The sequence below is a fragment of the Gymnoscopelus braueri genome (genome assembly GCF_963280865.1).
Source record: "Gymnoscopelus braueri genome assembly, chromosome: 1".
Classification (NCBI taxonomy): domain Eukaryota; kingdom Metazoa; phylum Chordata; class Actinopteri; order Myctophiformes; family Myctophidae; genus Gymnoscopelus; species Gymnoscopelus braueri.
Window position 1 is genome coordinate 49,914,781 of NC_137603.1, and position 24,708 is coordinate 49,939,488.

Sequence of the window (24,708 nt, forward strand, 5' to 3'; positions counted from 1 at the left end):
CTCTCTGTCACCTCGTCTCCCAGACACTGTTCTGTTGGAAAGAGCTTAGACACAGTCGTCAACTCAAACGGAGGATTTGAGCAGGATAAAGGATAAAGGATCCATAATTGTACCTTCAAACAGAATATGTGCACTTTACTTTTTACATTTTTGACAGTTTAACCTAAACTTGATGGCTGAAGTTTGCCTTTGTACCCCATTTCCAGAAGGAAGCGGAAATAGCTGTGTAATATGACAGGCTTTAGTGCGGCAGTAACATCACATCACTTACAACATAAATGCAGAAGTCAAAACGTGTCAAAGGTATACAGGAACATACAGTACAGAGCAAAGGTGTTAGGCACTTTTACAAAAAAGTAAAGTAAAGTGAAAATGCTTTATCAAGATCTAAAATGTGGTAAACAGAAGTTGAATCATGTGGATCTCAAGATCCACGTGGGAAAGGCATGGAAAGCATTATTGGTTGATGTATTGATATATTTCACACACACTCTCACTTTGGATATGTTATCCAATTAATTATTGTTTTTACATAACCACTTGAACCCTAACATCCCTATTCTGGTGGGAACATTAGCCGAAAAATAGCAGATCTACAAGAGGTTTGGTGTAGAGGGAAAAAAGAGCAGACCAAGTACAGAGTGAAAGGTCAAGTTTTGACGGTTTAAGTTTTTAACAGAAAATGCACGTTAACATGAATCCAACATGCTAAAAAAAACATGAATTTACACAACACTGATGACAGTGCTGTCAAACAAGTCTATGAAGCTATCTATGAGATCTATGAAAAAGTTTAGTTTAATCTGCAACACAATTTTATACAATATGTAGTGACTTCCATTATGCAATTTAAGTTAAACATTTCAAATAGAATAAAACATGTGAAAAACTATTAGTGGAGGTACATACTGGCAATTTGAGATTTCTGGGGCAGTTTTTGCTCCTATAATTCTCTCTTGTCCAGAGTGACAATAGCAGATATTCTGTATGTGTACAAAATAAAGTGCTGTTTTTCTATTTTTCACAAACACACAACACCCCATATCTCAGTTTAAATTGGATGGCTGGAATAAACACAAAACATTTAATAGCTGTGATTGGCTGTTAGCTGAGTGTTCCTCTGTCCTAATGGACCATAAAACATCATTTTCATTGGCAAATGGAGGCCAATCCAACAATAAAGCCAAGGGGCTAAACAAACTGATTTGTATAGCACGTTTCATACACACAAAGGCAATTTCAAGTGATTTACATAAAAAAGACAGAGTTGGGAACATGCAGTAGCAGAACATATTCGGGGTCCAAGACTCTGGCTCTCACAAAGTAAGTAGTAAGTAAGTAATTTGAAATTCTAGAAACAATTCTAGTGTCCCTATGTTTTCATTAGCCTACTCTTTCTACAGTATGTAGTATCTGTATTCTTTTTTTAAATCGTGATTTCTTTTTGCAAATCTTTGAATATATATATATATTTTTTTAAAGCAAACATTTGTAACTCAAATCTTTGCTTCTTGGGGGGTCCCTGGAACGAAATATTTTGAGATGGGGGTCCACGGCCAAATACATATCATTTTGGGGGTCCTTCACATGAAAAAGTTTTCAGAACCACTGATTATAGCAACATAAGTTTTTTCAAAAAAACTGTTTAGAAGACATTTGTCGAATGTTTGACAAATAAATGAACAAGAATTGCACACATTTTCAAGATATTTTTTAAAAAATTGCCAAAGAAATCTTAAGTGACACAGATGCGTTCCCGGTTTGAATGGGTAAAAAAAATCTGGGTCTCCTCTTGAACCAACAACATGATACTCAATCAACAATTCACAACTTTCCACAAATTATTTCGTTAGACATTATACATAATTCACTGAATTTCAATTGCAAACAGCACACAACAACATTCACATTCATATGATTACACAGAGCACAGCACAGATTGTGCATTTACACACGCACATACACACAGTGTACACAGCCTTACCTCAGCATCTTTTAGAAGAGAGTCTTTCTCGTTAATCCTGTCTTCGTACGCTAGCAGCAGAGGACATAAATACTTCACGTCCAGCTGCAGGCGGGACAGACAGCAAACAACACATTAAATCAGGACAACATTTACAAGATGTCTCCTCAATACTGTTCTACAGAGATAATCACCACTAATTGTCTGTCCTACTGAGACAACCAGCACCAACTGTCTGTCCTACAGTGTGTCTATGTGTCTGTCCCCCATATAGTCGAATAATCCATTAATCACTCAGTTCTTGGCCTTAGTCGAACATTTATACTTTTTTTTCACGTTGAAATTGATTTGTGAGTTTTTATTTATTTATTGAGGAGCAAATCTCAAGTCTAGATACAACCTTTAATTCTGCTAGTCTTTCAATAGCCAGTAGCAGCAGTGAAATCAACATTGAAATGTTTGTTCTCAACCTCACCAACATGACAAGGCTGGTCATTGTTGTATGCCACAAACACAATGTGTTGATTAAAACTACTTTCTACCTGGCCCACTATGTTTTGGGCATGTCATTATAGGTGAAAATGTTAAACTTTTTCAAGGAATTTTCACAAATAGCTAAAATAGATCTACAAGCTCACAGCGTTCCACAATGCAACATGTTGACCTATATCTAAACATGTAGATCTATTTTAGCTTTATTTATTACAGGAAGGCCTAGGAACAGTTTAATAAAGGATTAGTTGATGTGAAATCTAGATCAATTTTTAACCATAATAGATTCATCGAAAACACCCGTCCTTGGTTCTGGTGACTCATACTGTCCTCTCAATACGTGTTTTTTCAATTACCCTTTTCATTTATGTTCTATAATTATTTTGGAAAATGAAAAGAATACTATAATTGGTCTCAATTTGACAAGATTAACACAGGTGTTCAGAGGATTCTGTTCAGTAATGTTGCATTTTGTCTGCATCATTTAATCTAGAGGTGAGTCAGAGCGAGAGAAGACTATCAAATGGAATACTTATGTTGCATAAATAAACTGCATATAAAAAATGAATCCACAGCAGACTGTGTGCTCATTAACCATGCTGAAGACGTAGCATAGTCTATAAAAAGAAACAAGCCACAACAGCAGTTGTCACAAGAGCGTCACAAGCAGAACTTGGTTGGACTACGTGCGTAACTAAGGCACCACGCGGAAAAATACTGAGTGTTAATTTAACTGCAACAGTGTCAAGAATCAAGAAGGGTTATTTGTCACTACTAACACAGGTACAAGCAGCCAACTGCAGCGCTATTAAAGACCGCAAATACTGTGCTAACACAACATAACAATGATAATAAATGGCGATAATAAAGATAAACAAAGACATTAAAAAAATATAAATCCCCATGAGGAGCATCAATGGGGGACGGGGGTATCGTGTGGGTTTGTAGAAGTAGTGCACTACGGCATTACCATGTACACACAGATAAAAAAAAATATTTACTTTGTGTAATGTTGGTTTGAACAATCTGTACAGGAGTGTAAAATGGGGTCCTATATATAACTTTTTGCTGTGTAGGTTAAATGAGGGAGATAGGTTACACATAAGCACAGCAGCACACACCTGCTTTATAGCTTACTGTGGTCCTATTTTGGGGCTTAAAAATATACATACAAACTAATATATTTTACAAGCGTTTTAAATATTTATGATCAATCATTTTTTGTCAAAAAAACATATTGTATTTAAAGTAAAATTTGTATTTATTATTATTATTATATTATTATTATGATTAGTAGTAGTAGTAGTACTATATTTTGAGGGGACCTAATTATTCACATCAGCTGGTGTAGTGTTCGTTTAGAAATGAAAACACTCTGATACACTTTTGGATTGATCAGCACAGTGTTTGTGTGAAGCAAGGCGTTGCTACGGTACATCCATGCTTCAGACTGCTTTCCCCCCTGGTTAAAGCTGCACTATGTAACTTTCCTCTTCTACCCCGGATTTGAACCCGGTTTCCTGCACAAGTGCTGACATTTTTACCATTGAGCTAATAGAGCCTGCCTGCTTGCTCTTGAATCACATTGAATCTTGTATCCTGTTTGGTTTTGTATTCATTTATTTTTTGTACACTGTATGCCAGTTTAGTTTGTTGGTCACTCAGTTTGGGGGCTTTATCACTGCCGTAAAAGTGAACTCTATTTGCCCCCTTTGGTCTGGCTATCTGGCTATACTACCTCGCTCGCACAGAATAATGTTTGGACATTGTAACGTCCCCGGTGGTCCGGCGAACGAATAACATCTGTAAGACAAATCCGCAGACCTTATTGTGCCTCCTCTGGGGTGGCAGATGAACTGCCTCATACGGGACTGAAAATAGACATTTCTAACCAGTGGCGGAGCGTCCGGGTAGGCCAGGTTGGCGGCCGCCTACGGGCCCGGGACTCCGGGGACCCGGGCCGTCAGATCACATGGACCTTTATTTTATTAGAATTAGACGCACTTTGCGTGCTCCGCCTCTCCACGGCCGCCTCTCAGCAACTTTCCCAGAGATTCACCAGCTTACATAGAACTGCAAATATATTCGAGGCTAATTCACCCCAAAACACTGTTGGAAGCTCACCCTAACCCTAAAACCGAAATAAAGTAACAAAAAAACGAACACAATCCGCCCAAAACCCGCAAATTTTCGCGCACGGGCTGGGCCCACACGCACGAGCGCTGCAGGGGGGGGGCCTGTGTGTGCCTAATGGCCCGGCTTTCAGTTGTTCCGCCACTGTTTCTAACCCTAAACCATGCAAGAATCAGAACAGTAATCAGAACAGTAGTCCCACCTAGAGGTGGGACTACTGTTCTGATTAGAGGTTACATTCGATCTGTGGACTGGACTTGTTCATTTATTGGTGGATATCATGTATGTACATATTGACGCTGGGTTTGCTTTAAGCCTGATTCGATACCCTTTTGGATGGCCTGATGTCTCTCACTTGATGTTCGGGGAGTGTTGATTGGGATTACTTGTCTAGGGTCCGTCTGTTTGGACTCAGTTGGGGCCACTACTGGGACGTCCGGGTGGTGCAGGTTAAAGTTCCTGCCCACCACCGTGGAGTATAGTCTTCACGGCGCATTCGGCTTGGCCGGGCGCTCCAACGAACACAATTGGCCGTGTTTGCGGGTGGGAAGCCGATTGGGGAAGGAGGGCTGATTTCTGACGCTGCATTAATGGTCCTTACAAATGGTCAGGGCGCCTGTTCAGGGGGGGGGGGGGAACTGGGGAGGATAGCGTGTCTCTCCACATGTGTTATGCCCCCTAGTGAGGCTTTTCACTGTCAGGTGAAAAGAAGATGGTTGGCTTGACGGCTTGGGTATTGGAGGAGACTCGTGGCTGTCTTCACCCTCCCAATGACCTGCTGTGGGGGTTAGCAGGGATGGTTCACTCGTAGAGAAGCAGGGGAACTGGGAATTGGCTTAACACATTGACTGCCAATCACGTAGATCTACGCGAACCGCTTTAAAGCCGCCACGTGCCAATCGCGTAGATCTACGTGAAGTGAAAAAATTTCCAATTTCACCCAAAGACCAAGGAGATATGATTAGTTGAAGATCTAGACTCCTATCCACTTCCTTGTTAACTTAAAACTTGAAAATGCTGTATTTCGGCTCCTGAGTACTTTTTTTTTTCCAATGAAAAACTCTGGCACTGGCTAAAAAAATATGAAATAATTCTGGCAGTCAATGTGTTAAAGGGGAATTTTGGACCACAAAAAAAATCCATCCATCTCGGGTCCGCCACAGCTAAAAACGATGTCAGATCTCGAGATTTCAATCTTGTCTAGCGAGACCTCCGGTGGGGCGACTTCCGGGTGTTCTGTCACTATGAACGTCAGATCTCACAAAAATAAAGCTATCAAAATATGTGATCTAGCACACCGCCAATTGGCGCGCGTTTTTAGCTGTGGCTAGAATTTTCTACTGTAGCATTCATCCTAGGATATCATAACATCATAGAAAAGGTAAGAAAACCGTGGTCCAAAATTCCCCTTTAATGACTAAATTGGGAATATGAAGGGAATACAAATATGTTTTCTTTTGTCTGGGTGGAGCGTGGGGTGTTTTCATTATTTGTCTTTGTACCTTTTATATGAAAATAATAGACCTCAGATCTTTATATCTGTTTTAATAATTCTGTTATTTTACTTTTGAAATAAATGGGATCTGGGATGTCATTATGTACTGTATGCCTGCTCCTGAGATTTCTGCCATTAAAAATGTAAATAAAAAGATTTTGAAAATAAATAATCTTGTGTCAGATCCTGTGTCTAGGCGAGACATGACCTTTGACACTATCTAAATGTCTCAATAGAAGAGCAGGGAGACCAAGTCAGAGGGTATCGGAGGGGACTCGTGGCTGTCTTCTCCCTCCCAATGACCTACTGTGGGGGGTTAGCAGGGATGGATCACCCGTAGAGAAGCAATAAAAAGATAGGTGTCTAGGTGAGACATGACCTTTGACACCATCTAAATGTCTCAATAGAAGAAAGAGCAGGGAGACCAAATACAACCACCCCAATTGTATACGTTATATCCTATAATACAATCGGCATATCTGCCCATGCGCGGACTAGGTCGCAGTTAGGTCGCAATTTGTTCGTCCGTTTGCAAACTGCGCATGCATGGGCAGCTTCATGAAAAAACACAGAGCTAATCATAGCCGCTTGCTGCTTCTCCCTTCCTGCGCACGAGCGTGTTTCCCCTTGCACCGTGTGTGTGTGTGTGTGTGTGTGTGTGTGTGTGTGTGTGTGTGTGTGTGTGTGTGTGTGTGTGTGTGTGTGTGTGTGTAGTGTCTCAACGCAGCCGCTAACAACAACACCGACTCGGCAGTCTGGGTTGCCACGTTGGGGGGCAGAAAAGCAGACAGGTCAGTGTTGCCAGATGTGCGCCAGAAACAAGCAACCTTCATGAGAAAAAAAAAAACAGCCGAAGGCGTCCACGATGTTTCACGGGGGTCTGTGATGTTTCGCGGGGGTCCCAGGACTCCCAGGGGGTCTGCGGACCCCCAGGGGGTCCCCCATGTATTATTTTTTTTATTAATTATTTTTTAATTACATTTTTGTTTTAATTTTTTGGGGGGGAAATTTTTATCCCACGATTTTGGAACCCCAAAATAAGCGAGCCCTCGCTAGAGCCCCTTGCGCGGCTACAGACCTCTAGTTGTATTATAACATACAGATTGGACAAAATTTTAATTAATTAATTTTAAAAAAGTGACATGTGCCGCTTTAACACATTGCCAGAATTATTTCAGATTTTTTGCAGTTTATTGCCAGAGATTTTTCATTGAAAAAAAAAAAAAGTACTCAGGAGCCGAGATACAGAATTTTAAAGTTTTAAGTTAACAAGGAAGTGGATAGGAGTCTAGATCTTCGAAAAATCATATCTCCTTGGTCTTTGGGTCAAATTCTAAAAAAATCTTGGCAATCAAGTGATGGATTCTAAAAACTAGTAAAAAACTAGTTAACTCGATCTAGCCAATCAATGTGTTTAATAAGTAAAGATACTGACCAGCCATGGAGGAGGAGAACCTTTCACTGGTAACCCACTGACTCTGGAACCCTGGATGACAGACAGATGGATAGATGGATATTATGGATAGATATAGAGAGAGATACTAACTATTTTTTTTAACTTTTTGTGTTTTGTTGTAAATGAACGCCCTACTTGATCATACAACAGCGTCACACAAAAATATCAAAACTAGCAGATCTACAAGCTTGCGTAGATCTGCTACTTTTGCTGTTTTTGAATTTGAATCCTGAAAAGTAACAGTTTTGGATATATGAGGTTTCCACCCGACAGAGACGATATACAGCTATGCCATAAGCCACTATACATTTAACAGGACAGAGGTCATGTTTCTCACTTCAACTATAACTGCTATATACTGAGTAGGACAGAACCTTACTGGCCAACTGTCTTATTTATTTGTTTGTTGATTGTTAATTTGATATAGTTGAACTTTGAAGTGTATGATAGGGCAACCTGTGTGTGTACGCGTGTATGCGTGTGTGCGTATGCGTGTGTGCGTATGCGTCTGCGTGCGTGCGTGAGTGCGTGCGTGCGTGCGTGCGTGCATGTCTGGTCAGATAGCCAGTTGATCCGATATTGCTCAGAATGGTAAATGTGGACAAAGATCAGTGACTCACTGGAGACGTGAGACAAATGTCAGACACTCAGTCAGCGATTCAACCAGAGAACAGTCAAACATATTTGTCATATTCAGTCAGCTTAGAAACCTGAACACACACATACACACAGCAATGGTATAAATACTAAATGTGTAAAAGAGCAGGGCGTGTACAGCGTTATGAGTATATATTATTACTAGGCCAACTCATTAAACAGAAGAATCTTGTAATCGCCTACACTACAGCATCATAAACTATGTTTAGTCGCAAGTTCACAACCAGCCTCGCCTCTCCTCTCAGTCTCACACACACACACACACACACACACACACACACACACACACACACACACACACACACACACACACACACACACACACACACACACACACACACACACACACACACACACACACACACACACTTAAGATCTCCACATCACAATTAACCTTCCATTCCTGCAGATTGACTCACAATGCTGTATGAGTAATTACATTTCTACTATCTAGATACAAAATTACAATCTCTGTAACACTGAGGGACGCAGATCGAATTGGAGAGAGGGAGAGAGAGAGAGAGAGAGAGAGAGAGAGAACAAAGAGAATGTGGGAGCAAGAGAGACTGTAGGACAGGGAGAAAGATACAAGTGCTAATTGAACTCCAATAGTGTCTCAGAGTTACAAATGGATACATTAACACTGATGAAGCAGTCACAACTCTACCTCTCTGAGTAGTTTGTAAGAATAGTTTGATCTGCTGTAACTCTATTCCACATACGATTCCACATATGAGCTATAAATATGACCTGGGATATCGTTGCTGTCGAGTGGTAACCATGTATATCCAAAACTGTTACTTTTCAGGAAATGGGGAAAAAAATAACCTTTTGTTCCAATGGATCCAACGTAGTTATCATTCAGCTACATGCTCGTGTTAATACTTTCCATTGGTAAAAACCCACAGACATACTTGACCACTTTCACTTTCAAATATTTTCGAAAATAGTATAAAATTGCAACGCCTTGAGAGCTTATAGATCGTCATATTGTACTACAGTGTCACACAAAAGCAGCAAAAATAGCCGAAGTAGGGCATTCACTGCCCCAAAAAACTAACATAAAAAGTTGAACTATGGAGATACGAGGTTTCAGCCCGACAGCAGCGATATGTACAGTATAAAGGACTGAGACTGGACCATCGTTAGGTCACCTCCCACAACACGGATAAAGTGAATAAGAGCTGTCTTTAAGAGCAGCGGAACCTGCGTTGACCCGGAGAAGATGTTTAGCATGAGAATGGTCACATACGGGGATGTGATATGACAGAGGGTAAAATGAGAGGCTGATATGAGGTGATTCTGTGGTTAGTATTCTGTGTGCAGTACTGCGGATGCTCCTCACATTAAATATTCAGCAGAGATACAGTAATAGCTATCTTATCGGAGGTATCACATAATACAGGACAGAAATAAGTTTGACAAGAATGACCCGTTGGCCCTTTTGTAAGAGGAGTGATAAAAGTACAGAGAGGGTGATAAGCGTGTCCTGATTGGTCATTGGCCGTATAACCAGCACAGCAAAAAGTGGTAAAGTGGCGGGCTGAGCTGGCACCTCCCTGCATAACTCACTAAGTCAAACATGGACAAAGCTTGGCTGCCAAACGTGGTTGCTTTGGATAGTGTAAATCAGGGGTGGTCACCCAGTGCCAGACAGTGAAAACCACCATTGCTTTTATGTCTTACTATATAGGCTGCAAATACTAGCATAGTCAATAACTAAATAATACAACCTAACTGAGAACAAGTCAACAATTCTTTATGAATAATACATTTAAGATACATTTCCGACTATATCTGGGGAGAAAGGTGTACTGCACATAATTCCACACAATTAAGGTTAATAATTGATTTTGATCAACTCAAATGAGTATCTCAATAGCCCAATCTGATCACCTGGTAGATCTCAGCAGAGGAGATGCCAGAATTTAACCAGGCACTAAGGACCCAAACCACCGAGGAGAAAACGGCCCCCTTTGAGGGTTCACAGAATGGCTGCATAACAGTGAGTCTGGCATCCAGTGTCCCTACACTGTCTGGAAATCCCAGCAGAAGCTTTCATTTTCCATGGAGGTACATGGAATCTTGGACGGCAATCAAATTATTTTTAAGCCAGACAGCAGATTGACTAAATCTTGGCAGCCAGGCTCCAGCAACGAGAAGCCACAGGTGTACAGGCAGTCAGGCTTGTGACAGTAATTGATTCTGGTGGTGAGTACTAACATAATACATGGTTGTTAACAGTGTGCTAGAGTTCATGGCTGAACTGGCATCTGGGCACAAAGGAACCAAAACACAGAGTGAAAAACTGATAGCAGCCATCGATGGGGGACCAACAAGGCCAAGGGCCTCAGCTACAGTACAGCGGCAATGTTTTGAAAACAATTTGCTGCAAGCCCCACGTTTCGTGTTCAGTAAACAATGCAAGCTCCACATCTTCCTCCAATCCCACACGGTCCCAAAGCTCTCACCACCGCCACGCACGCCATCTGAATTCTGTTCCAAAGTTTATTCTAGTTTGACAGTGAGCTCTATCCAACCCTTTTTTATTCTTATTGGCATTATACACTGCCGTGGTCGTTTGTCAGCCATTAGCGAAATTCGGGCTCGACATTTGCATTTAGGTCAATGTCAGCCCCAAAGCCAACAACATCTGCCCTGTAGTCAAATCAATATATATTTATATACAGATGTGTGGGTGGATGTGTGTGTTCACCTCCTGTGGGCTTAGTGGTCTGTATTTGGCCTGGTAGCGGCTCAGCTCCACGTTGAGACGATGCACCGTGAGTTTGAGACCGTCATTCTCATCCACCAACTCTTGAGCCTGCTGTCTGACAGTCCGTAGCTCTGTCTGTAGCCTGTCTGTAGGCTGTCTGTCTGTCTGTAGTCCTGCACACGCACACACACACGCACACGCACACGCACATGCACACGCGCACACACACACACACAGAGAGCAACGGTATAAATACTAAATGTGTAAAAGAGCAGGCATGTACAGTGTTATGAGTATGTAGTATTACAGGCCAACTTGTTAAACAGGACAAGCAGAAGAATCTTGTGATCGCCTACACTACAGCATCATACACTATGTTTAGTCACAACCAGCCTCTCTCCTCCTCCCTGGGTCTCCTACTCTCCGTCTCCTCTTCTCTAATTCTCACTCTCTCCCGGTTTCTCCTCGCTCTATCTCCTCTCCTCCTCTTGCAGTTGCTCTCTCACCCTTCCCTTTTATCTCAAGAGCCAGACCGATAAATCGATCTTGACTTTTATGTAGCCGCTGTGTCTGTCTACATAATAAAGTATAATGAAGCCCTATTCAAATACAATATATCTGCTATTATTGAGAATCTGAAAAATCTGTGAAAATCTCCTGTAACGACATGGCCAAAATAGGGAAGCCAGGTTCAAAGTGTTCAAAAAATCGTTTTCAAAACGATGAATCCATTAAAACCAGGAAAGCATCTGTGTCATTTTAGATAGACTATTCAAAAATAGCAGATGTACAAGCTTGCGCAAGCTTGTACATCTGCTATTTTTGAACATTTTTGAAAAATCTTGAAAGTGTGAGGACTACTGATTTAGAAGGCATTTGTAGAATCGGCCTCAGGTCTTAATGGGTTGAAACATGTTGCACTTTTTCACAAAATATCGGTCAAAACATCTGTAAACGGTGGTCTAGGACTCTAGGAAAATCGGGATCAGCATCGGACCCAAAAATATGGCATTGGTCGGGCTCTATTCTACTCCTCTCCTCTCCTCTCTGCGTCTCCTCCCTGAGCACCACCTGCTGAGCTCCTCCTGTCCTTGCTGTGTTTCAGTTCCTCCTCCAGCTGCCTCTGTCTCTCCAGGCTCCTGCTGATCTCTGCCCCCTGCTGGGAGACTTTCTGCTCCAGCTGCCTGTGCTCGGCAGCCAGCCCCGCGTTCTGCTCCATCAGGGAGCGCACCAGCTCCTTCTGCACCTCCAACACCTCCCTGTACGCCTGGCTGGGCCCTGGGCGTGGGTGGAGGTCGGTAGTGGTGGGTGTGGGGGTGGAGGAGGTTGGTAGGAACGCCGTGGGCACCGACCGGAACAGGATAGGACACAACACACAGCCACACGACAAAACAAAGAACACGGAGCAGGCAGGTGCAGGTGGGGTGGGGTTAGTTAGGTGGGGTTGTTAGGGTAGGAATGAGTGGGGTTAGGTGGGGTTGGATGTGTTATTGTAGGGGTGAGTGAGATGGGGTGGAGTTAGTGAGGTGGGAGTGTTTGGTGAAATGAGGCAGTGTGTGTTTTGAGTAGGGAATGAGTGGGATTTGGTACGAGTGTGGTGATAGGTGTGGGTAAAACAGGTTTTACATGCGACAGCACGGCACGCCACACAACACAGAAAAAGACACCCAAACCGAGATAAGAACAAAAGAGAAAAGGGGGGGGGGGGGGAGGGGGGGGAATTAGACCAATGAACGTAAACACCAAATGTGTCCATCCAATCATCAGTACATCTGAAGTGCACAACACGAACCCTAGCGTCCCTATTCTGGGGGCATTCAACGGAAATAGCAGATCTACAAGCTCACACAAAAAGGAGCGGACAAAGTATAGAGCCCTGGGAGACCCTGGTCGACTAAGTAAGTGGTGGTTTAAGTGGTAAGACTTCTGTGAAATTAAAATCTGTTACAGTACATTTCCATCCAATAGTCTGAAGTGAATAAATAAAGTATACTTATAGAATGCAGCAAACTTCTTGGATTCAAAAAAGGCCACAATGTATTTTTTTGTAATTTTCAAGTAAACATAAGTATGTTTACGGTATGTATAGTGACTGCATCATTCATCTTTTAACAAATGTGTTTCCATTGCTGCACACGGCATTAACCACTTTAACCCTATATACGTACTTTATTGAGTCCCCCAGGGGTCTATAGTAGGCCCCCTCCTTTTTTCCCTCTACACAAAATCTCTTTGCCGAAAATAGCCGATCTACCTGCTCACAACGCAGGCTTGTAGATCGGCTGTTTCCGTCGAATGTTCACCCCAGAATAGGGATGCTGGGGAGGGTGTCCACACCAAGCACTATACTGTAACTATAACTATAAGTATACTGTAAATATATAGCTAAAAAAATCATTGTAACTCAAGTGGATAGCAGAGTTCACACCACAAATATAACAGTGGTGAACGATATTGCTACAGTTCTTGGTGTGGGTGGCCCTCAATTCCTTTCCATTTTAATTCACATAAAAACCCCACATGGATGTAAAAGTTGAGTGAAGGTTGAAGAGGAAACGGAGTCGTTCTACCAGGCATCGATATGAGCAGCTTGTCTTACCAGGCTCTCCGTGCTGTCCCCGGCTGCCTTCTCTTCTTTTAACTGAACATTTCTTCTTCCTGGACAATCCACGGCCGCTCGTCTCCTCTGTCACATCTAAGAAACAAACAACGTTCACATTAAGTCCGATTCATCGCACATCGAAAACAGCAGACCTACAAGCTCACAGCGCGTGGCGTCCGCAACGCCCTGTGAGCTTGTGGCTCTGCTATTTTCGACGCGCGACACCGTCGTGTGACGGAGCACAAGTTAGGCTTTAAGTCTGCCCTAAAAAGATACAACCAGGGCTGTCACCATCATGAAATTATATTTGGCTAATAACTGTCATACAAATAATTATGATTAATGATGTTTGGCATTGAGCAGTGGAACATGGTGTGTGAATACAAATTACATTTCTACATTTTAGGCTTTGTCAACTAGAATTGCACAGGGCAGATAAGTGGTTAAAAGTGTGGACAATGACGTGGAAATAATAATGGAAATGTGACATTTCTGTTAAGTCCATCGGGTTTTTATATAGACGAATGGAAACAATTCTAATCATTATGCAAAATGACTGCAATTAACTGAAATAATTGCGATCGGGCAATTATGTAGTGACTGTAACAGACCTAGATACATCATGAACTACTTCACTTCACACAAGTCACTGGTCACGACTGGAGTTTAGAATCCATTTCTCTTACAGTTTAGTGTTCTCAGTAAAGGAGATCAAATGTAAGCAAAAAAAAATATCTGTTTCACTGCTCAATCCGCTCCTTCTGTTTGTCTCTGTAGGACAGACAGTTCCTGTTATTTGTCTCTAAAAGACAAGACGATTTTAACCCCTCCAAATGGATCATTTCTCTCACATACTTGATTACTGCTATCAGAGAGAGGAATGACACAGATAACAGCAAGGAGTGTGGTGCCTTGGTCCCTTCAACGCCAAATTCCAATTTCAAAGTAACAGTATTTAGGTAGCTATTTCAGTGGGTTTTTTTTTGTGTGTGTCTAGATTATAGATAAACTAGATTTGTCACAAAAATAGCTTTTGTGCAACAAATACACAGAACAATGCAGTGCAGTGAATGTTTCATAGTCATTCGAATCTTAGTCGTATGCTTTAGTGTGTATTTTAGTTTAGTTTTTCATTAGAGTACATTTTCTAATGTCAAATGGTGAAATGTATTCTAGGGCCTTTAAGATTTCCTATAATACTTAGCAATATCTAAAAAAAGAAAATGGAGTGGACATCTACTACTGCTGGTTTTGTATCGTACCAGATGTTAATTGCATTGACCAGATGTCCTTGTTATTCCTGCAGGGAGTAGTTCATTGTCAGGTGAAGGCATTCCACTACCTAGGATAGGATAGAAAACCAGCAGTACTAAGGTATGTCAAGGACCAGGTGAGGGAACCACTGCTTTAATTCGTTTGACATGGCAGAGTGTATCCACTGGTGTGTGCTGGCTCTGAGACACACACCCTGTCCAACCCATGCCTGGGTTGGACCAGTGAGAGGACCAGTACCTGGGGAAGGCATGCTTCTATTGGCTGATGAAGACTTCTGTTTCAGCTTTGGAGTCGAGGTCTAAGAGAGAGAGAGTAATTTGTAAGAGAAACAGATACACTGGTTTGTTTGACTGACTGACTGACTGACTGACTGTTAACTGAGTGACATGTATTATCGAAGGGCTGACTATAATCTAGTCTCTCAAGCCAGACTATCTCTTCCACAATCTTTAAATGCTACGGAGTCTGTAATTCCACCCGGTAAAAGTTGAAAACAGGAAGCTGACATCTGCTCCGCAGACCGGAAAGGGTGTTCGACCAGTCACAACGCAAGTGTATTTTTAAATATCTTTAAATGATCTTTTAGAATTTCCAGTGGTAAACAGCTACTGTAGCTAGATATGCTTTGACTAAATTGGTTTCCAGTGGGACTTATTTATGTAACTGCAAAACGGAAGTGGTGGAACATCTACTAATTTTCAAAGTTTCCGAAGTGCAGACTTGTTAGGCAGAAGCCTAATTTGAAAATTGTGGGAGCCAACACGTCTGCCTTCAGAGAATAACTATCATCTGACCCCAAAGACAGATTATACGAGGACAAGCAGAGTAAAAAGACAAATGGTCAGATGATATCTGAGAGATTTTCAATTTCCTCTAACAGCTACATGTGCACCATCTGATAGAGAGAGAGAGAGAGAGAGAGAGAGAGAGAGAGAGAGAGAGAGAGAGAGAGAGGGGGGGGGGGGGGGTGATCGAGAGATATATGGAGAGAGTGAGGTACTTGTCCTAATGCTCTTCTCTCCAGTTCTGTTAACCACTTAAGCCCTATTTGTAAATGGCTCTACAAGCTGACAACGCGTCACGGCAAGTTGGGATCGGCTATCTTCGAATAATTGAGGAGGATTTTGAAGGTTTCCATCTATAATGACGAGCCAAAAATAGGGAGGCCAATTAAGTGTCTTGCTACCTCTACTGTGAAGAGGTCATCCAGAAATAAGGAGGTGGTGTGACTGATCAGAAACGCAGAGTCACTGCAGTCAAACAGACACGCTCACTTCATTGTGTTGATGGGTGTGTGTGTATTTACATGCATGTAACTGCGGACTGTAAGCACCAAAGACTATTTCTCTACCCTCTACGCCAGTGGTTCTCAAACTTCACGACGGGACTCGTGCGGGGGCGCATATCCCCCCACGGGTATGGACTAGTCTGTATAATTATAATAAAAATATACAATATAAACAAAAAACTGAAAGGAAAAAAAGGTGTCTTACCTTCTTATTCAGCAGCTCTGCCTCCTGTATCTCCTCTGTAGAGAAACAACGTACTTAATTAGTAAATGTGAAAGTATTTTTTAACTTTTTTGGAAGATGTGCCTTGGTTTTTTCAATTTATCTGACTTTGAAGGCTCCTCCCTTTTCTAACCAAAGAGCACCTTCCAACACTGCATTCAACGCTGCAGCACTCCTCTTTTGCTTTTTTCTTTGGTACTTAATTAGTAGTTGTATTGTATTGTATTGTATTGTATTGTATTGTATTGTATTGTATTGTATTGTATTGTATTGTATTGTATTGTATTGTCTTGTATTGTCTTGTATTGTCAGGTGGAAAGCTGGTATGTTCAAAACCTTTACTTTTCAGGGAATGGTAAAAACCACCTGTGTTCCAATAGAGCCAACTCCTTTTCATTGGTTAAATATTTAACCCACAATTCAATTCAATTAAAAAAACATTTCTGACCCAAGGGAGATCCATATCACAATAACAACACAAAACACAATAAAATGAAAAATGACAGAATTAGCCTGATTAGCCACTTTCACTTACAAAATGTTTCGCTACTTTAGTGCGACACTGTCATAAGAGGAAGAGTGGCATTAATTTACAAAAAAAACATAACAATTTGAAATATGGAGATACAAGGTTTCTGCCCGACAACTTAAGTTGTTGCTGATGTCTTGAGTCTTCCTGAAATATAGGCTTATGCTTGTGGGGATGTTTACAGTGTGTGCTGTGTATATGTGTGTAGGCCTCACACAGGCCATCACAATTATTTCATAATCACAATTATTCAAGATAATATTTTTGCATAATCGTCATAATCGTTTCCATGTTGACAAATGTTAATACATTTTCAAACATTTAAAGAAAATGTGGAAATAGCCGATTAACTTGTCGATCGGCTAATTCCACTATTTTTCCACACATTTCCAACACATTTTGAGTATAAAATCATTAAATATGGCCTATTTTTGTTTACAAAGCCTAAAAAGACAGAAATGTAAAATGTTATAATCCAATGTTCAATGGATAAACACAATTAAACCATTCATCACAATTATTTTGTATGACAATTACTCGTCAAGTAAAATGCCATGATTGTGACAGCCCCTATATGTGTGTACTGTACTGTATTTACAGTACAGAGTGTGTGATATGAGCAGAGACCTTGTAGTGGAGTAGGGGAGCACAGGAAGGCGGAGTCATCTGTCTCCTCTCCTCCTTCTGACTGACTGGTACCCTGAAAGACACACAAAATGACATCTGAGAATCATTTGAATGAATGAAATGTTATTTTACCACTAGTGTCTGACCCTAGTGTCGGGTAGGACACCTACTGGTTGACAATAAATAGTTATGAAGCAGATGGTGCGCAGGTGCGCCTGTGTGTGTTTGTGTGTGTGTGTGTGTGTGTGTGTGTGTGTGTGTGTGTGTGTGTGTGTGTGTGTGTGTGGCTGTGTGCATGTGTGCGTGCATGCGTGCGTGCGTGGCTGCATGCGTGGGTATCGTACTTTGGATATTGTTGCAATTACCTCTTTCCCCCAGGAGAGGGAGACTTAAAACGTACACAATTGTAGCTTTATGCCTAGTTCTGCTTCATGTTTACACTGAGATTTACACATTACTAAATAAAAATCAGATTGCTAGAATTGAATCTAACCAGCAGATATAGTACCTCTACAGATCATTGCACACATACAGAACTAACTTATCATTTCCTTGTCTGTCTGTGTCTGTCTGTCTTTCGGCTCTCTCCTTCTCGCAGGCTTTTGTCCTCTCTCTCCTCTATGTCTTTCTCTGTCTCTCTCCCGTTCCTCCCTGTCTCCCTCTGTCTCAGACAGGTGCATGCACTGACTGTCTCTCAGAGGGACTAAAAGAAACGTTGGGTAGCTGCAGGGAAACTGCTGATGGAGAGTGACAGATGCTAACAGGGAAGTGGGGAGGCTCTAATCCTTGCTCATTTGGGGGTCACGGCCCCGTGCACTCTGGAAAACAGCTGCCTGCATGACAGGCCACACTGTTGATGCAGCCTTGATTTATACTTAATTGCATGTGGCTGTGGCACACTGAAAATACTTTTTGGTGCACAACACCTATACGTAACGAAGTATAAATCAGGAATAAGCTGTAGCTGTCTACCTCAGCTGTATTTATTTCTCAATGTCTACAAGAGGTTAGTACATAAATAAAATAAAGCCAATGATCTTTTAGCAAGTGCCTTGCTAAAGGACACCTCAAGAGTATGTGTCAAGGGAGGTGAGAGGGGGTCCGCTCATAATTCCGACATCCCATTATTCGACGGTGATACAAACATTTTCTACTTATTATGGGCTACAGCACGGTCAGTTCTCTCAGAAGAACCTAGTATGAGTGAAGCCACCTTGTGATTCAGGTTGGTAACTGCAGTCTGAAACTAATATTACTCTAGAAAGTGAACATTACAATCTTCTTCTTGCAATAAATGCACAGAATCTCTGTAAGCATGACATGTACGTCTGTAATCCACGTCTCGAGATAGGCGGTTGTCCAGAACCACCAGAAAAGGCTCTGGCCGTGGCCCAAATGAGCCAATTGATTGCCATGGCAACCTCAGCCTAAGCTTGCATGCATTCCCTATTTGGATTGTTCCCAACTTGCATCATTCCCTAGCAGGCAGGTGCCCAACGAACACTGGTCATTCATAGTCTGAATGAAAGACATTCTGCCTGTCAGACAGTCAGACAGTCAGTAAAGCAGACAGACAGACAGAGACAGACTGACAGAACTACCTGATTTTTTAGAGGCATCGTGTAGACGGGCTCTGTGATTGGACAGATCCCTCGTCTGTCAAGGCTCTGGTAGATATGCCCCTCCTCCTCCTCGGACAGCGGCTCCCTCTCTATGTCCTCCTCCCACCTGCTCCTCCTCTCCTCCTCCTCCTCCTCCTCCTCCTCCTCTTGCTCTTTGTCATCTAGCTCTTCATCAGAATGTCCGGGAGATGGCAGGTGAGGTCGACTGATAGCATACTCTGGCCATGTGTCCCTGTACGAACAAAACGCACACACAGTGTGTATGTGTATTATATCATCTCTGTCGGGTGGAAACCTTGTATGTCCAATTATATATTTTTTATTATTATTTAAATGTAGATCAGCTATTTTCACTACTTTTGTACAATACTCTTGTATGATGAGGGTAGGGTATTCATTTACGGGGGGAAACAATTAAATATGGAGATACAAAGTTTCTGCCCGACAGCAACGATATACAAATTATATACATATTCTACAGACACCTCACTAAGACACAGCCCCACCTAACACCCTAATACCGTGCCTAGAATTACAACACATAGCTGAGGCTCTTTTCCAGAGTCACAGATTGAACGGATTGTGAACAGATTGCTGAAGGATTCAACTTTTGTAGGGACTTTCACGGTGCTGGATAGTGTCATGCAAAATCTAACTGGTGATTTTGCAGTTACGTGGTCGATGCACTAAATGGATATTTTGACAGGAGAGTTTTATTTTGTTGTTGTTCCTTAGTCTAATGACTAAAGCCAGCTAACCACAACAGTATCACTGAATATCAATTTGGTCAGATATTCATACCAAATTTGTACAAACATTTTACAATCCTTCAATTAATATTCTGGTGAGATGTACACAAAGTATTTTAGAACAGCAATACTGATGCCCTAGTAGTGAACAGGGTTCACTATTATTCTTTTTCAAAGACCAAAGGTGAGCCGAGTGCTTCTTAGAGTTCAAAGGGGGAAGACTGCAGTCCAGGTGGTGAAGGTGCTCACAAAGTCAAAAAACAACCGGTTGGTGTCTTTGGCTTTTTATTGTTTTTAAAATTATGTGTAGCCCTGCTGGGGTGGTCTAATTAAAGGCTTTTTAAAGTGAGCCCTTGCTCGAGTGTGCTTGAAGTTTGCCCTTTGATGGGACCCCCTTTTCAACTATTATTTTGGTATTTTGCACTAATGGGCTCATCCAGATAGCTTTGCTGTGTGTGCCCTCTAGTGGCCGTAACATCTGTGTTTTGCCTCTCCAATGCTTCATTAATTCATACTCCATCATACTGCATCACTCACCAAAAATAGCAGATCACCAAGTACACAAGGCAATGCATTGTGAAATTGCGGATCGGCTATTTTCAGTGAGCGACCCGGTCAAACGACAAATATGAATCACGCTTAATAACCACTTAAGCCCGATATTAGAGGCTATATTAGAGGTTCATATCGAGAACCTAATAAAAAAATTAAGAGGACAAATAGGTTTCATCTATAGAAACAGGTCCTGTTTTTCTTTTTCCAGCAGAAAGACTATAATTCAATCTGTAATAATGTCTGTTTTTGACTATGGGGAATTGGGGATATATTGTATATGCATGCTTCACTCTCCACACTGAAGCCCCTTGAAGCAGTCTACCACAGTGCCCTGCGTTTTATTACTGCCGATGATTATCTCACCCATCACTGTATTTTATATGATAAAGTGGGTTGGCCATCTCTCGCAGTGCGTAGAGAGCAACATTGTATTTCATTTATTTATAAGGCCTTGGGTGGAAAGCTTCCTTTGTACCTATCCTCGCTTTTGAAACCAAAGGTTACTGGACACAAACCCACATTAGATATACTAGTCCAGTGAACAAGGAAAGACTGCTTTCATGCATTATGCTCCACACAAATGGAACAAACTTCAGGACTCTCTGAAACTGGTGCGATTGGTCTCAATTGAGACATTTAGGGTGCTTCTCGAGGACACACTACATAGTGACTGCACCTGCTTCATGTAACTCTATGTTTATTTGCATCTGTGACACTGAAATATGATTCAAATGTTTGTTGTTTTTCATTATACATGTACTGTATTGTATTTTATATGCTGTTATCAGGGCGTCCTTGAAAAAGAGAGCTTGCTCTCAATGGGCTTCCCTGAATAAATAAAGGAAATATACTGTACTTCATTGTACGATGAGTAGCAAAAATAGCTGATCAACAAGGTCACGCCGTGCGAGGTCATGTGAACTTGCAGATTAGCCATTTTCGATATTTTTACAAATTCAGACAATGTTATAAAAAAAAATCCCATTTTTGCCTATGATGACATGCTCAAAATAGGGACAACATGTTGAAAGTGGTTTTAACCACTTAAACCTAATATATCCCCTTGGGCTCTATACTTGGTCCGCTCCTTTTCTCCCCTCTACACTAAAAATAGCCAATCTACAACCTCACAATGTGTCGCGTTGCTTGTAGATCTGCTATTTTCGTGGAATGTTTGCCACATGATAGAGACGCTAGGGTTCATGTGGTTAACCTCTCCTCCTTGTCTGTCTTCACTGTAGAAATGGTGTAGAAGTGCTGAAAACACTATTTACTGTGCGTAGAGCGCTGTGCTGGTGTCGGGGTGGTAGGTGACAGACTGAGGGTGGCCGCTGTCAGATAGAGAGCGTGGTCTGGCTGGGGGAAGAGCAAACGTCCTGCCGGTCAGAGATGAAGACCAGACGGCCGCCGCTAACGCTGATCTGCAAATAAACGAGGATAAAGGGAGGAGGAATAGGGACAAATGAGGAGAGATATGATACTGGTAGAGGGGTGAGGGGAGAAAGGGAGAGGAAGGTGGAGTAGAGCGCAGGAGAGGAGAGGCGAGGCAGAGGCAGAGGCAGAGGGAGAGGAGGAGGAGGAGGAGGAGGAGAGGAGAGGGGTGGAGGAGATGGCAGAAGGGAAGGGGGTATGGTACCTGGGCCTCTCAGGAGAGGGGTCGGGGCTGCGGGGTGGAGGGGTTCGGGGGACAGCAGGTTTTGGGGCGATGGAGGCAGCAGGGACCAAACCGTGAGAGATGTACCTCTATGGAGACGCAGGTCAGGGATACAGTTAGACTATACTGTATGTATGTACACACATTCAAAAGGTCATGCAAATGCAGATACACGTAATGAAAGCTTAATTAATGATGAATTAATGATGAACATCATACATACATTTATCATGAATGTATCATTAATTCCTGATCCTCAACCATTAACTAATGGTGAATTCACTGTGACTGTGAACCAAGTGTAATATATCATTAGTTAAAGGTAGGGTAAGTGATTTGTTTTGGTTAAAATAAGTGTTAAATAGCTCTATATTCTGATAGTACTCATTGCTATAGAGTGTTTGTTCAGTAACAGGAGTCTCCTTGTCTCTCCACCTCTTTATTAAACAGAAAATACATTTTCGTTTCAGTTTCAGTTTCATTTCCAATTTTATCCAACCAGGACAGAGAACTCAAGGATACAGATTAAACAAGTGAAATTGGAAGTGATGACACTAAGAAATGAGCAAATAAAATTGGAACTGGAACACTATACAAATTAAGCTTAAAATGGGTACTTTCTCCTGATTGGCTGAGATTTTGACACCTACCGGAAAATGTATTTTCTGTTTATTAAAGAGCTGGAGAGACAGGAAGACATCTGTTACTGAAAAAACACTCTAGAGCAATGATTACTATCAGAATATAGTGTTTTAACCTTTTAACAAAATACTTTTTGTTTTAACCAAAATATATCACTTACCCTACCTTTAAGGACGTTATTCCACAGTTCCACTAATATGCTCAGGATGAGTGCTCATATAGGCGGGTAGGAGTAGCCAGGATTCTCTGAACGACCACCAGAGACAGAGTAGTTCACCCCAAAAAAATGACTTATTTTCTATCAATTACACACCCCATAAAGCCCTGAATTCATGGAAAGATTTTTGTTTTTGTCGCATTCCTAAGACAATAATTTGATGACCGGAGACTCAAAGACTTTCCTACCGAGTCTCCTATACTGACCAATGAAACGGTCATCAAATTATTGACTCAAGAAAAGAAAAAAGAGAAAGAAAATGGTTTTTTTTTGTGAACTACTCCTTTAATGGTGAGGACCGGGACTTATAAGTAGGGAAAGTTATATTATATATGTTTTTTAATAGTGTTGAATAGCTCTATATTCTGATACAGGGGTGGACTGGCCATTTGGCGTACCGGGCAAATGCCCGGTGGGCCGCTGGCCAGTGGGCCGCTGGGCCACCCAAAAAAAAAAAAAAAAAAAAAAAATTTTTTTTTTTTTTTTTTTTTTTTTAATTAAATATTTTCGTTCCCGTTTTAGGATTATTACGGTCATTTCAGGGTCGCGTGGCCCAATTATTAGTTACGTTAATGTTTGGGCTGGGATGATTTCCAGCAGGGGCCTCAGTGCGGCTGCAGAGTTCATGTGCAGGGCTGGGCTGAAACAGTGAAACACAACGCTCCCCCCCCCCCCCCCCCCCCCCCCCGTTGACAAAACGGTCCGGGGGGGGGTGGGCCGGTCCGGACCAAAATGCCAGGGCTGAATTTTGGTCCCAGTCCGGCCCTGTTCTGATAGTAATCATTGCTATAGAATGTAGCATGTCTATAAGAAACTGCATTTTCAGGTCCGTATAGATGGGTTTCCCGTTTGTAAACATTGAGGATGATGCGCGCGCAGTGGAGGGAAGAGCCTGTAGAGGGCGCTATTACCCGCAGCATCTCTGGCCACTGTACATTGATAAAATAAATGGTCTTCACCGGGTTTAATGAAAGTAGATTAAATGATGCAGTTTGTAATATCTTCTTTACTCAATAAAAATGATTTGTCGGAAGTTGGATCTGTCTGTATATAATAGCAGCATTATGCCTATTCTGCCTATAATAGCAGCATTATGCCTATCTAAATCCCGAAAATAACAATAGAGTGAATGGCACTTCCGGGTCGTTCTACCTCCCGCATGCGCAGAATGCACACTCTGCTCTGTGATGACGTCGCGCGGAAACCCATCTATATACAAACATACACAAAGAGGTGGAGAGACAGGGAGACCCCTGCTACTGTCTACAGCAATGATTTCTCAATCACTGTCAGAATATAGAGCTTTAACCTTTTAACTAAAAACTTTCTGTTAACCTACCTTTGATGATGAGTTCATTATAAATCCATGATGAATTAATGTATTAATGTCATTAATCATCATTAATTAAGCATATATTAACACACACACACACACACACACACACACACACACACACACACACACACACACACACACACACACACACACACACACACACACACACACACAGCCATTTGGTAGGCTACAGATGTTTACATTAGGCTTGTCTTGTCTTGTCTGTCTAAAGCGTTGTAACATGGAAAGAATAGAAAAGAGAGAAGGGGGAAAAAAACGTTGAGCTTACATATTGTTGATCAGATTTCCTCCTGAAACTGAACTTTGACATGCTGGTTAAAAGTGAAGCTGGTAGAGTCAGCCTCAGCTTTCTGCCTTTTGGTGAAGCCAGCTTGAGAGAAGACAATGTTACTTATTATAAAAAATGCCCACTTATAACTAAAGCTACTAGAAATATCGTAGCGTTTAGTCTATATT

The 24,708-nt window shown here is 41.7% G+C and overlaps 1 protein-coding gene across 1 annotated transcript in view; it reads right to left on the minus strand.

Annotated features, from left to right (window-relative positions):
* cep89 (centrosomal protein 89) overlaps window positions 1-24,708 on the minus strand; it is a 103,883-nt gene extending 79,175 nt beyond the window's left edge. Inside the window, exons 1-12 of the mRNA XM_080434862.1 lie at window positions 24,521-24,708; window positions 22,019-22,125; window positions 21,657-21,803; window positions 19,058-19,310; window positions 17,457-17,529; window positions 16,283-16,317; window positions 15,027-15,087; window positions 13,512-13,607; window positions 11,984-12,190; window positions 10,913-11,085; window positions 7,519-7,569; window positions 1,985-2,068 (exon numbers count right to left, since the gene is read on the minus strand). Coding sequence (XP_080290988.1) covers window positions 1,985-2,068; window positions 7,519-7,569; window positions 10,913-11,085; window positions 11,984-12,190; window positions 13,512-13,607; window positions 15,027-15,087; window positions 16,283-16,317; window positions 17,457-17,529; window positions 19,058-19,310; window positions 21,657-21,803; window positions 22,019-22,125; window positions 24,521-24,562 — 1,329 coding nt within the window. The 5' untranslated portion in view covers window positions 24,563-24,708. The remainder of the gene's footprint in view (window positions 1-1,984; window positions 2,069-7,518; window positions 7,570-10,912; window positions 11,086-11,983; window positions 12,191-13,511; window positions 13,608-15,026; window positions 15,088-16,282; window positions 16,318-17,456; window positions 17,530-19,057; window positions 19,311-21,656; window positions 21,804-22,018; window positions 22,126-24,520) is intronic.